The sequence below is a fragment of the Rhamphochromis sp. 'chilingali' genome (assembly GCF_963969265.1).
Source record: "Rhamphochromis sp. 'chilingali' genome assembly, chromosome: 4".
In the NCBI taxonomy this organism is placed as follows: Eukaryota; Metazoa; Chordata; class Actinopteri; order Cichliformes; family Cichlidae; genus Rhamphochromis; species Rhamphochromis sp. 'chilingali'.
Window position 1 is genome coordinate 31,785,957 of NC_137948.1, and position 14,724 is coordinate 31,800,680.

The following is a 14,724-nucleotide window of genomic DNA, read 5'->3' on the forward strand; positions in this document are numbered from 1 at the left end:
CAGACATGGGTAGTTTGCAAAGGATGGTCAAATGCAGTTTTTTCTTAACATCTCTCCAACAGTAAGTAATGATAATTTTTCATTAGAAACAAGTTCTAGCATAGGCCACCTAAATCTCACAACTGCAGTAACAGAGGCAACGTTAGCACGCTACCGTATATGGTTTTTTTTTGTTTGTTTGTTTTTCTTAAATGGACTTAATGCAGTAGTATGAATCAGGTGCTGAGTGGATAATCCAGCACCAGCTTCATATGTAAAATATATAAAACAACACACACAGTACCTGTGGATGAGAGACGAGATGACTGCTCGAGGCTGTGACTTATTTGTGTTCACATCATGACCTTGAAAAAAAGATTAATTCTTTCTCTGGCTCCTGTTCCAGCAGCTGTAATGTTGCTGAGGTCAATATGAACACGTGAGTATAAATTTGGTGTGGTGGTGAGCAATGTTGCCTCACAGCAAAGAGATCTTGGATTCAGATCCCCTTCGGCCATCTGGGCCCTTCTGTGTGCAGCGTGCATGTTCTCCCTGTGCCTTCCCCTCTGGGCTCTGGCTTCCTCCCATAGTCCAAAGACGTGCATGTTAGGTTAATTGGTGATTCTAAATTGAGCATAGTTGTGAATGGTTGACTGTCTCTCTGTGCTAGTCCTGTGACAGAGTGGCAACATGCCCAGGGTGCACACGAGTCTTGTCCCTCAACAGCCGGGACCCTAACATGGATAAGCGGAAGAAAATGGATATGCGTGTGTATGTGAATGTGTATGCAGGTAGTCTTTGTGTTATTTTCATCATACTTACATTTAAGACATTATAGGCTCTAAATGATCGTTGTCATTGCCTCCAGTTTTCATGTACATTTTATATTTGTCTGAAGTTTTTTGGGCTTGAAATGCTGTTTGTAATAAATCCTCACCATCCAGTTTTCACATGGAATACTCTTGTCTGCCTTGAAGTTGATGTGTACTCACAGTAGGGAATCCGTAGTGCGTCAAAGCACATTTGACCCCCAAAGTCCATTATGTTTAACTAGTGTGACCGTTTCAGTTAAGCACATCAAGCCTTGGCCCACTTTTTAGGAGGTGAGCCCAGGCACGGTTCAGTTGGACTCATACAGGGTACACGTTGTAGTGTAATCACTAACCGTGTAACACTTCCTCACTAACACCCTCTCTCGTGAAAATCACCGTGCTAACTAATTAACAAATCTATAAGGTACGTGAGGACAACGTGTTATTGCTTAAAAAAAAAAAAGGTTACAATTAAAGCACATAAAATCATGAACCTCATTTGTTGTGCAAGAATGCGTTTCAAAAGCAAGTGTCTGCCTGAAAGAGGGAGAGAGAGTAAGCAGGGGATAAGATGCTGAGAAACTGAAGTGTACTCTGGCCCCGGATCGTTAAGTGTTAGCGCAGGCCAGCAGGCGAGGGGAGAGGGCGGACAGTCAAGCTTGGGCATGGTACAAAGCAATTGTGTGAGTACACCCTTAATCTGCCTGCTCAGCCTTTTCTGTTCATATCCCTAATTTGTCAGTAGATTGCCTAATCATGGCACACAAGCCCAGGTCAGGTCTCTTGGTGCTAGTATGTGAAACATGTAAAGCAGATTGATTTCATCGAGGAAAAGCAACTAGCCTTCATCTGTTGATATTTCCAGGTTTGTTGGTTGAATTGCTTAACCTGGTAATTTTCAGTTGCTCTGAAGAGTAAGCTACATCCTCTGAAAGTCTCTAGTTTTGCACTAAAAGTGCTGTGGAGCTAAATTGCCCAATCTTAAACCCATTTCACAAGAGGTGAGATGTTGGCTTTTAAACACATATGTGGCACATGCATTGCTGCCTTTTCACCGTCTGTTTTGTAACCCGTCAGTCTCTTCCACCGAGTGAGTTTGTTTTGTAGAGCAGTGACCAGTATTTACCCCACTGTCCTCCTCTCATCTCCCCCCCTGCTCCTCGTGTCATTTTATTTCTGAGCTCCCTACTGACCGGCAAACAAAAGACTGTGGCAGTGCCGTCGTGTTCATCTATTCTGCCCTTTCTGCTTTCTCAGTCGTATCAATTTTTCATTGCGGGAGTAAGTGTATGTACACATCTGTATGCTAACTGTTCTGTGCTGTGTCTTGTCTGTAGGAAACCCGAGGATCTGTCCAGGGAGGTGATTCAGATCCAGCAGAGAGAAATTGCTCTGAAAGAGCAGAACTACACACTCAACAGCCGGTAATACACACACACACTCGCTCGCACACAAAATCCCTTTCTCTCTCTTCAGACCTATTTCTCTCATTCTGTCTGCTTGCATGCCTCTCTTCCCCTCATGTATCTATTAGAGCATATCTCTGAGAAGTCCTTAATTGTCACAAAGTTAATTAAACTGGTCCTGATTCTGATAGCACTCCTGACAGTAACCACTGGTGTGTGAGTGTGTGTACGTGTGCGAGAGAAGGAATTCACTAATTAAACTTGTCCTGTTTAGACAGCGGTGATGTCTATAGGGAGGGCCGCACACGCGTGCTCTGGTATATTCGTGCTGCAACTCAGTCCAGCTAAGAAAGCTTTCATTAGCTAACAAGCGTTCCTCTTCTGCTGAGCGTATTGGGCTCATTATGAAGTATTAGAAACAGCAGAATGGGAGAGTCGTGGGTGTGGGAGGGGATGGTGATGGGAGCTTGCGGTGTAATTATTGCCCTTCGGCGTAATTATTGTCCTATTGATCAGACCTGGCACAAATCTCTGCTGAAAATAATTTCTGGACCCTTGTCTGGGATTTTTTGGTGTCAGTCAGGTAAGTCGTCTGTGAGTCTTATTATAAATTGACTATAAATTGCCTTTCTCAAATTGTCAGACTGTTCTGCATTAATCAACCTCTTTCCTTCTTTCTCTCCCCTCTCTCTCCCCTGTTATTAACAAACACACACATACGTACGAACGCGCACACATAAAAATTGCTTCCCACCAATTCATTTATTCTGCTCTGTCAGTGTGAGGAGTGTGGAGCGTTCACAGTCTGAGCTTCGTGCAGAGCTGACCCAGCAGCACAGCAAGACTCTGGAGGAGCAAAAGAAGAGAGAGGCACAGGACGCTCTTGTCCGTCGACTGCAGAAGCGGGTGCTGCTGTTAACCAAGGTACCTGGCGATCAGCCACGCACTCTCAAACACAGAGAAGTATTCATGCCTTCAAACATGACCTTTCAAACATCACCCAATGCGGTAATTTGACTCTAAACACTCAGTGAACACAGTAGCCAGGTAGACTTGCAAGGCCAGCATTGAATTCTTAATCTCGCCTTTACGCCTCTGTCCTGCTAATTGGCCACCGGGTGTCACATGACTCCTCCATCTGTCTGTCTTGCTCCCCCCCCCCCCCCTGCTCTGCAGTTCTTGAGAAGACCTCCCTGTAATATTGATTTCTTGATGTGTGTAATTCCCGACGTTATCATGCTTAGTCTCTCACCACACAAATCACACACATGCACACACCACCACCATAACTAGGCAGGATTGAAGGGGTGCTAACATTATAGCTCGGTGAAAGAATTTTTTTGCATCAAGTTTTCACAAAAGCGAAATAAGTAATTGTTATTTCCCAGCCAGTCACAGCCTATTTAGAAAAAAAAATCCATTATAGTTGGTGTTAAGTTCTGAGCTTTTAAACGTGAACTGTTTAAGCTGTTTATTTATTCAGGCGCAGTCGCAGAACAATTTGTTTTCAACAATGCAAATATGCCGAACACTCAAATTACCTTAATGATTGTAGTGAAGTATATTAATGACGTGACTTCAACCATATCTCCAACTGCCCAAGTTTATTTTTATTCATAATTTTTTCTTTATTATGTTTTTTTTTTTTAAATAATTTTTCTATGGCTTGTAATGTAGCCAGCAACCACTGATGTTATTCAGTTTCCTTCTTTCTTTCTCCTTTTTTTTAAGCTTAATTTTAAGGTTTAAGGCATTTTATATACTTTAATGACAAACAACTGAAAATGCCTTTTTTACTCAAATGGTTTTTAGTTTTTGAACTTTACTGAAAATTGAAAGGATCTTTTTGCTCACCTACAATTAGGGTATGCGTCATATAGCCTGAAGTCTGCATTGCAAAAACAATGTGAATGGTCTTTCATTTATGTATTCAATACTTTTAAAATGAAAAATAATAGCTCATTGAGTTTTGATTCAGGGAAGAATACAAGCTATCTGAGGAATATGAAGAATATCTGAGCAGTTGTTTTTAAGTTTTTATAAAGGGAAAAAAAAGATTAATCAGAGCATGTTTATCCACTTTTGAACTTTCCTCCAGGTGTCTTAGATGGATTTGAAATGTCACCCTGCCCAACTAAGAAATAAAACTCAAGAGAAGCAGCAGGTCCTCCTATTTGTGTATGTGGAACCAACAAAGTGACTGACAAAATAACTAAATTGTTATTCGGTTTTGATTGTCGTCAGTAGTTTGTATATTGATCAGCTAACCAGTTCATCAAGTAAATGTTTGACCTTTGAAGAATTCTTTGGAGAAGAGAAGAGAACTGGTTAATTAACTAATTACCCCACAAACCCTTGAGGTTCTTCTACTCTTTACTATGAAATGCAACATTTTGTCTTTGCCACAAGGCGGCATCTCCTTTAAGCCACCATTGGTCTGGTTACTTCTTTTACCTTCACATACTTTAGTGGGACAGACTTCGTGACCCATTAGAGGCATGGCCAGAGCTTCACGCACTGGATAAAACAGTTGACACAAAAGCAATTTCAAAAAAAAAAAAAAAAAAAGATGATGAAAACAGTAATGATAGTTTTATCATTCTGTCCACCCATTCCCTGTTTGTTTGTGTGTTTTTAAATTGAGAGTTTTTATCAGAGAAGAGGTGACAGATTTTGATTAAGATTGAGTGAATTTCTTGGCACATTAATGGAGAGTAAACAGCCAAAGGGCCTGCTGGTTAGTACTGGGAGTGAACACATGCACATTGACCTCTAAACGTACTCATGTGTGCCTTTTTTGTATTTACTTCTGTTCATTCTGTCTTCCTATTTATCTTCTTTTCTCCTCTAAAGAGAATCTTGTAGGATGTATGAAGTCAATGGTTGTGTGTCAATGCTTGGCAAACTAAACTGCTGTAATGCATTTGACGGACTCATTTCTTAGCAGACTATCTTGATTTTGATCTGACTGGTTAGTTTTGCCATGGTTTGTTTGCAGGTAGTAACCAGTATGCTATTGTACAAGGATTATTATTGCTGCCCACTGTTGGGATTTGGGCAAAATTTGGGGTTAGGGTTATGGTCACAGGCGAGGGTTAAGATGCGTCCACACGCACGTCACTTTGAAGCTGGTTCCCTAGGTGACCCTCTAATGTGTTACGTAGCAGGTCATATGCCAATCAACGGTATCCTTCACTCTTATTTGTAGTTGCTTCAGCCGCCGTCTGGAAGTTGAGAAACGTTTTTCTTCCACCTCATTCTCTTCCTCTTCTTCTCAACTGGACTGGAGTCAGTCACATCCATAAACACTCATTTATTCTCGATATTGTCACAGTGCTCATTGTCAGCAGATTTGACATGCGACCCTCTTGTCTCTGGACAGCTGACAACAAGTCAGCTAATCAACAGCTGGTTATAAGCTAGCATTATGCCAGCTAATCTTCGGCTAAAAAAATCACACTTTCCTTCTGGTAAACAGTTTGATTACATTACACAGTGTACTTTAAAACTTATGACATTTATTGCCGTGTTACATTAGCAGCTTTCAAGTGATGAAATGTGTTACACAAGTGTAAAGTCAGTTTGACTGGGTCAAAGCATCTCCATAATGGCTGGTCTTATGGGATGTTCCTGGTATGAAGTGGCCCACACAAAGGTCACAGAGTTCAGGATTCTGTCTCTGCCTTTTAATATGTAATTTCTGCTGCAGTGTCAGTGGCCACTCTAGAACAGATTTCATGTATTTGCACCTCCTGATTCACAGAGTCAGCCATTAGTGACTTCTCACAGAAATTTTGCTACGTAATGTTTGGTTCTTAACTTGATTATCATAAAATGCCACCTGCTTTGCTTTATAGTGCACAGTGTACACTGACAGAGTCAGGAGGGGAGGAGTTGCATCATATGAACAGTGCTGACTGACAGTTCACTTCTAAGATAGCAAAGTGAACTGACAGCTGACCTCAGAGCATTGTGCTTTTCCTTTCTCTCACAAGTATTCTTGACTGGAGTGGTTACAGGTCTCACAAAAATGTAGACGATGATTACCAATTATTATGAAGTGTTATTTAGATTAGCTTGTGTATTAAATTACTATAAATTAACAACGTTAACCTTTTGTCTTCTCTAAACTATGGGACAGTCAATAGTCTTTTACAATTTATATTATATTGTGGCGGACCACCAGGTGGCTCCACTCACACCCAAGTTGAACGGAAGTGTTGGGGTGGAGATTTTGGCGCTCAATATATATGTGAAGTTCTGAGAGTCAGTTAATAAAGTTGGAGTGAGACACAGAGACCTCTCCTGTCGTTATTACATACCTCCACAATATATTATATTATTGTATCTATATATTATACCGTTATAATTTTGAACATTTAATACCTGTTTTTGAGTGATTTCATTTATATCTAATCCTATTATTATTGCCTTTTTGATCCTCTATACAATGATCGTGCATTTATTAGGTTCCATTCACACACCACAACAGGCCATTGCAGTTTATTTTCTCTTTGCTTATGACTTCAATTTCTTATATGAACAATAAATGTAAAAATCTCTTTTTATATGGATTTTTTTTTTTTTGGGACGCCATGAGATTCCTGTGACAGTGAAATATAAAATGAACCACTCAGACATGAAGCACACAGACCGACAACTTTGATAGCTATTTGGAAACTATGTCAGTCCTGTTGACGCTTTAAAAGAAATATTTTTCCTGTTGAAGAGAAGCAGGTATGCCTCTGACTCCATTACAGAGGACAAAACGTTTACTATTCAGCACATTAAAGATGAGATGATGAGGAAGCATAATATAGGCAACACGTGCTCTTTATTCATTCTGGTATTCTTTGTCTACAAAGACATTTTTCTTTGATTTGATTCTTTCAGTTTTAGAAATACAGATGAGCATGGGCACACGCAAGCTTCTCTTATCACAGCTTGGATAAGAAAGCTGTAGCTGCCTCATACTGTGTTACTGACTTATGCAAGCAAACAAAAAGAAACATAGTAACAATTAGAGGAAAAAAAGTAAGAAAGATGCTTTCTTACTTTGTTTTTTCATGCAGACACAGATAGACATTTACTATGTGATGCTACAAAATGTTAAAATTCCCACAACTTTTTCTTTTACTTTATTGGATACGGTGAAATTTGTTTATTAATCAGCAGATTTACCGTGTTATAGTGCTGTTAATGTGTAACGTTTTATGTTGCAGGAGCGGGATGGAATGCGTGCCATATTAGAGTCCTATGACAGCGAGCTGGCGCCTACTGAGTACTCTCCTCAACTGAGCAAACGCCTCAGGGAGGCCGAGGACATACTGCAGAAGACACAGAGCCATAATGCAGAGATGGAGGTGTGTCTGCAGGCGTGCATAAATATACTTTTTTTTTTTGTCTTCTGCTCTTTGTTTTGTTTTTCAAAGTTGAATTTGAAAGTACTGACTTCCACTAAGCTGCCGACCAGATTATTATGCATGTAGCTGTTTGACACATGACTCGTAGCTGAGGGCACAGTAATTGCATGCTGCTTAGCTTCAGCTGCTTGTTGTTTACATCCTCAATACTCTTGTTTAGCGGACAGACTGAAACACATCTACAAAAATGGATAATACTGGACTTACGTTGCAGAGATTGTCACCCTTTTCTTTTAATTCCCTCAGTTTGACAGAATTGCCATGTTTAAGTGCAGAACCCCAGTTTGATTCTCTCCAGTTTTGCCCTTTTAAAGTTACTGCATTATGCTGTTTACACTGTGACTCACTTTTGAAAGAGATGGGCGAAATACCTTGAATTTCTCTACAAATCTTTTATTTTAATAATCAGCCAACAATCACTGTGAATTTGGCAGTTGCTGTGCTGAAACGGGAATCAGCACTAACCTAGCACCCCCTGCACTCGTAGTGTCACAGCTTGGCTAATCTAACATGAAGGTTAATAAAATGGTAAATGGCCTGGATTTATATAGCGCTTTACTAGTCCCTAAGGACCCCAAAGCGCTTTACATATCCAGTCATCCACCCATTCACACACACATTCACACACTGGTGATGGCAAGCTACAAAAGCTTAAATGCAGCTTGATCTGTAAGAAAATGGAACAAACACAAAAGCCTCCACAACACACTGCCTTAGGACACTACAATACAAAATAATAACCCATGAAAGACCTAATATTTTGGTTGATAGCAGCTCATTTCTCAACAGGGATGTTATTTTGAAGTACTAACTGGCTTCTTTCCTTTGTTTTTTGGAGGGCTATTACTGCATATCAGTAGGCTAGGGTCATTTTTCTTTTTGCTTCTGCATTACATTTCTTTTGTCCTGTTAATTCAGGCTCAGCTGACCAAAGCGCAGGAGGAGACAGGGACACTAAAACTGCAGCTACAAACAGTAAGTGAACCTGCAATCCCGTTTTTTTTTTTTTTGTGGTTTTTTTTGGGTTGTTGTTTTTTTTTTTTGTTGTTGTTGTTGTTGTTGCAACATGCCGTTTCTATAAAAGGCACAGGCATTTTTCACCAGTCAAGTAATTAGCAGCCAAAGTATAAGCAGTATCAACCAGTTTGGAGACATGGATCCAAGAGCACAATCAGTCTATTTTTGCAAAAAGCGTTTGAGATGTAGCTAGCTAATTTCACATATAGCAGTTACAAAAAGATAAGAGCATAACCAGCATCTATGATTGTGCCATGTACACTATGTGAAATTAAAGGAAAGTAGCATGTGTGTGCACCTTTGGGTGGCCACCAGTATCATGTGCCCACTGTCCTGGAGGCTCCAGGTTAATAATTGATATAATTAGAACAAGAGGGAAGGCAGACTTCAGTAGCAGGAGGTGGGAATCATGCATCTTTATGTACAATCTGTTGAAGTTACCTAGACAACATGCATATATAACTCCATTTAATTAATTAAAGGACTTTGTGACTCTGTTCCAGTCCGTTGCAGTGAAGAGACAGCTGAGTGTCAGTGTGTAGCCATCGATTTACTGGTTGATTTACCTTTCTGCCGTCACTGAATACCCCAAGATTTGGGCAGTGACTGAAAGAATAAAATCTCAGATACAGTGGCTTGCAAAAGTATTCGGCCCCCTTGAACTTTTCCACAATTTGTCACATTACAGCCACAAACATGAATCAATTTTATTGGAATTCCACGTGAAAGACCAATACAAAGTGGTGCACACGTGAGAAGTGGAACGAAAATCATACATGATTCCAAACATTTTTTACAAATAAATAACTGCAAAGTGGGGTGTGTGAAAAGTTCAAGGGGGTCGAATACTTTTGCAAGCCACTGTACAAGTGGAAATGAGCTTCATCCAAAAGTTTTCTGGGATCCCACTTAAAGGTGAGGTCAGGGGCTCAGTCATTCAGTAGAGGCTCACAATAGTCTGTCTATACATCCTGACTAAGACTCCTCCTGGATACTTCTTAGTTGAGGTGTTTCAGGCATGTCCTACCAGGAGGACACCCAGGGGCACACTGGAGAGATACTGTCTTATGTCTGGCTTGCCTCACTGTGCCCCTGGAAGAGCTGGAGGAGATGGCTGGGGAGAGAGAGAAATCCTGTTATCTTTGTTTAGACTCTGGTTCAAACAGCCCAGATTCATGTAAGTGGTAGAAAATTGATGAATATAACCACCCAACCAGCTAAATATAAGAATAAAATGAAATATGGATGCAAAAGAATCTATGCATCTATCTATACATAGTAATCTTTTAATGACAGTGTAAAAAAATGAAAACAGATGTAAACTTTAGCACATGTTCTTTTTTCAGTCCTGAGTGTGTCAGTACATTTAACAGGTTTATCTGTCAATCTTGGCATGTACATTTTTCTCAATTGAAGATTTTAGAAATGACAGAAAACTCTTACAGACAGAAGTATTCTGCTTTTAAATATAGTCCCGGATAACGTAGCGAGTTGGCAGGTGTGACCTGAAACCTTGAAACGCACCCTCTTTACTCATTCTATGATCTTCCTTCTTTTCTTGGCTCCTTGTTGCCGAGGTGACATCAACATAGCCATAGCAATGAGTATTGACGCGTGAAATCTACCTGTCTGGTATAGCAGTAATTACTTATCTGTCTTGGGAAGACTGGGAGTGGGGATGCACCGAGAGACGGGCAGATGCTGTCAGAGAAGGAGGAAAATTGGTGTGCAAATGGAAATGAGGGATAATTTTACAGACGAGAGCAAGATCAGAGGGGAAAAAAACAACTATGAGACAGATGGAATAGAAACGAGTAAGAGGTAAAAAGATCAGGACGTTGTGAAACAGAAAATAAGTTAGTGGGCTAATGGTGTGTAAAGGATATATCTGTTTGTCTTGATGTCTGTGTCAAAAAGATAGCAGCCCACTATAATACAGTCTTCAGGATTTATCTGCAGGCAGAAGGTTTCTGCCAGGCACACGGCCAAAGGTGGTCTGATGATAGTACACCAGGATCATTTTCTTTGTGTCCCAGGCGGAGCTGGAGCTGGAGTCTTTAAAGAAGCAGCAGGCCTCTGCTACTGACAGCAACTCTTTACTGACCAAAGAAGAGGTCACCATTCTCAGGTGGGTTGACCTCAACTTGTTGCAATGAAAAATTCATGACTATACATATAAAGGATTAAATCACTAATGCCTCACATGCATGCCTGAGCAGAGCTATACGCCTAAGATTAACCTGTTCACTCTGTGACATACATGGTCACATCTTTGCATGTTAGGCGTTATTAAACAGTGTATGTGCATGCATCTTTTTTCTCAGACAGAAAATTGAAGATTTAGAGAGAGAGCGGCAACGTTTGGAGGAGCAGAATAACATTCTGGAGATGAGACTGGAGAGGCACAACCTACAGGTAGGCGCTTTAAGTTCCCTCCAACTGTTTTCTGTGATGGATTCACTCGTCTGGCACAAAGGAACCAATTTAATAACCCCAAGGGCAGCAGACGAGCCCGCATGACACTACAGATTGATTCACACAAACGTTTCACATATCTGACAGTTTTTCAAACATAATTGGACCCAGGTGTGACTTGAGCAGCATCCAATGGAAAAATCGCACAACCTGTGGCTGATTTGAAATCCTTCCTTTGTTGGTGGAAAGGATTACAATACACAGAGCATTTCGTGGACCTCCCTAGTGTTAGCTGCGAATGACACTGGCTAAAATTAAATTGGTAGACAACATTTGTGAAACATAAACACAGACACACACATTTGACTGTGTGCATCTAATCCAGCTGCTTTCATCTTCCAAAGTTATTTAAGTCTTTTCCTGTTTTTTTCTTTTAAAATGGTGTGTGTGCGTGCGTGTGTGCGTTTCATCTCAGTCAGCTTCTCTAACTCCCCTGACTCATACTGTGCCAAACTAAGCCAACAGGGCACTTTAATGAAACGTGTGTGGGCAAGCGTGTTGGTTCCATTTAGCAGTGGGTTGAATGAAATCCATGTTTTTTCAAGCATGACCACCACCTTTAAGGCAATTGACGTGTGTGTGTGTGTGTGTGTGTGTGTGTGTGTGTGTGTGTGTGTGTGTGTGTGTGTGTGTGTGTGTGTGTGTGTGTGTGTGTGTGTGTGTGTTTCAAGGTTACACAGTCAATGGATCAGGTCAGTTCTTAGGAGCTAATTTTTATGACTCTTTCATGGTCTAATGCACACCAAGAGACCTCTACATCAGACTGACTGAGGAGATGAGTGACTGAATGGAGAACTATTTGAAAGAAGAAGTGAATAGCTGAATAAGGATGAGTTAACAGAATTGATTGCTCAAATAAACTGACATTGCATTTTTTTTATTAGTATTATATCAACTTCCATATAAGATTTTCGTAGCCAGTCCCATTATTAGTGCCTTTATATTTAAATCGTACTGAAATACACAGGTGTCGATCGCTTGGATGACCAGTGGTTGTACCTTTAAAATCTTGAAACCAGCATAGTGATCATTGAACACCTAAAATTAACTCTGAGTAGATCAGTAGAAGTGAATGAATGTAATTTTTTATCTTACAGTTAGTTAAAAACTAAGCAACAACTTTTTAAACTAGGAATCACATGACAGTGTATGAGCAGATATAATCCTTCTAAAAACGCCATACAAAGAGATTCTGATTTTAGAAGTGCTATCGACGGAGTTATTATAGTCACCATCCTTCTCACTGTCACCAAGTGCTTGCTCATAGGAGGTTGTTTGAATGTTGGGGTTTTCTGTGTATTATTGTAGGGTCTCTCTACCATATTTATGTACTTATTTTTTTAAAACATGTATTTTTTTTCTTTATTTTGATAATCAAGATTAAATGATACTGGGTTATTTCAGTCAGGATTGAGATCAGAGTCATTTAACATAGTTACTTATTCAATTTAGAAACATGATGCAAACTGGAGAAGAAAAAAACAAAAAAAATGTTCTTCTAGAGTTAAATAAATGGGAAAGAAAATCAGGTGGAAGTGTTTGACACAGTGTTGTGTGGTTGGCAGTTGGGCTCAGACTAGAGGGTGTTTTTGACTGTGAAGTCAGTGTTGCTAGGCAAACACTCCAAGCTGCACACAGATCAGACAAGAGGCCCTAGCGACAGAGGACTTGCACAAACTGGAAGACTTCAAAACATCAGGGATCGTGATGGAGTGTTGCATCCAGTTAAAGCTTTATATTACACCAAAAATACAGAAGCATCGATGAGAGTTGATAAATATTGGTCAGTATCAATGCTGATATCGATAGATGCCTATTACAAAGGCAAATAGAATCAAATTCTGTCCTCTCTGGACACAGCAGAGACTTTAAATGACACATACATCCAGCCCATTTTCATTAAACCTAAAGTTAAAGTGTAACACTTAAAAACACTTCTGTTTTCTCTCTTTAGACATGCTGATTGATGGACTTAAAGAAAAGTACAGAAGGGTGTGCATGTACTTGCACAAGTGCTGGTTAAATGCTCAACAGCAATCTAAAGTGGGACAGATTTTTATAATAAAAACATTGATTTCATGCATTTATGAGAGCACAAGCTAAAAAACGTTTGATTGATCAGTTACTTGTTGTTTACTTGTTAGCATCAATTTGCAGGATCATCACCCAATGGCACAGCTGTAATTGGCCCTCAAAATCCAGTTTTTGCAAGGACTGTAGTACATTCCATATCATTTAGGTTTTAATAACTTTTTCAGTATAACGGCCAAGATTCGCCATTTGCTGATGCTGGTATTTATAATGGTCGATAAATGAAAATTCAAACAGTTAACGAGATAGGAGAAACACTTTTCAGCGAATGTCGGGAGTGTTGATGTTGCATAGAAACTTAAAGAAGTCCAGTCGATATTTTTTTTTCCTTCCCCCTACTAAGATTACCATGACCTGGATGACTGAGAAGCTACACAGACTTGATGCTGCATAGTTTGTCCACCAGAGGGCACTCTGCAGCATCTTTGGTGGCAGAGAGCAGAGTCAGGCAGAACTTACATAATTGTTTAAACAACAGAGAACAAATGTTATGGAAATCTGTTTGTTTTGTGTGCCTGAAAAAAGGAAAAATTGCTGATATCACATTGTATTTATTTATTTATTTTTCGGCACATTTTCAACAAACTCGAGCACCTTGTGTTCTGTAGGGACACATACATACTAGGCAATGAGGGTGGATGTTATAGCCTCTGAATTAAACCATAATATTTCAAGAATATTTGCAATAATGACATCTATGACAATATAGCTAAAAGTCCCGAGCAACATTTTATCAGTGATTGCAGCTTGCAGGCAGCAGCATTTATTAGTGCAAATAAAATGAAGGGTATTTTCCAGCCTTCTTTTCCAATGAGCTGCTGTCACTGATGACAGACTACATACTTCAAAGTGTGAATCTATTGTCACGAGGTGCCAGGAGCAGCAGCATTATTGTACAATAGCAGTGACACAGTATTGTATCCAGTGACACAGCATCAGTCAAATGTAGGCACAGAAGTAGCCAAGGTAATGTTTTCTCTGAAAACGAAGTAAAAGTGTAACAGAACTGCATAGCACGGCTTAACCTTGTAACTTTTTGGGAGCTGCACCATATTGTTACAGAATTAACTTTAAATTAGAAAATAATTGCTAGCTGGGATGTTGCATTTTGGGATGAGCTTTTTAATTAGTTGTTTAAAGCCCTTCTTTTCCACAGTTTGGACTGTCATCATATCATTGACTAAACAAAGTAAAATGCATTAGTAACCTCCACCCACTGTTTGCTGTTTCTGTCATATGGAGTGCAACTAGCAAATGCTTCAGCGATGGTTAGTTGAGTCATTTGTTTACATTTGGATAACACATCCCCAGGTGCTAATATCTCTTCCTGGTGTGCAATCACAGCCTGGTTGTACTTGACATGCATTTTGACTTAAGTAAAATGTGTTGTTTATACCTTTTAGCAAAAGCAGTTTGTTTTTTTGTTTGTTTTTGTGCATATTTTGCAAGTATTGTGCTTTGGCGGAGGTTGCTTAAGTATAGTGCTGTGTGACGGTTTTCAGGTACCCTTAATTCTTTTCA

The 14,724-nt window shown here is 39.8% G+C and overlaps 1 protein-coding gene across 1 annotated transcript in view; it reads left to right on the plus strand.

Moving 5' to 3' along the window:
* mad1l1 (mitotic arrest deficient 1 like 1) overlaps window positions 1–14,724 on the plus strand; it is a 69,973-nt gene that overhangs the window by 11,786 nt on the left and 43,463 nt on the right. The window contains exons 10-15 of the mRNA XM_080879953.1: window positions 2,129–2,215; window positions 2,977–3,121; window positions 7,420–7,560; window positions 8,539–8,595; window positions 10,674–10,765; window positions 10,962–11,052. Coding sequence (XP_080736079.1) covers window positions 2,129–2,215; window positions 2,977–3,121; window positions 7,420–7,560; window positions 8,539–8,595; window positions 10,674–10,765; window positions 10,962–11,052 — 613 coding nt within the window. The remainder of the gene's footprint in view (window positions 1–2,128; window positions 2,216–2,976; window positions 3,122–7,419; window positions 7,561–8,538; window positions 8,596–10,673; window positions 10,766–10,961; window positions 11,053–14,724) is intronic.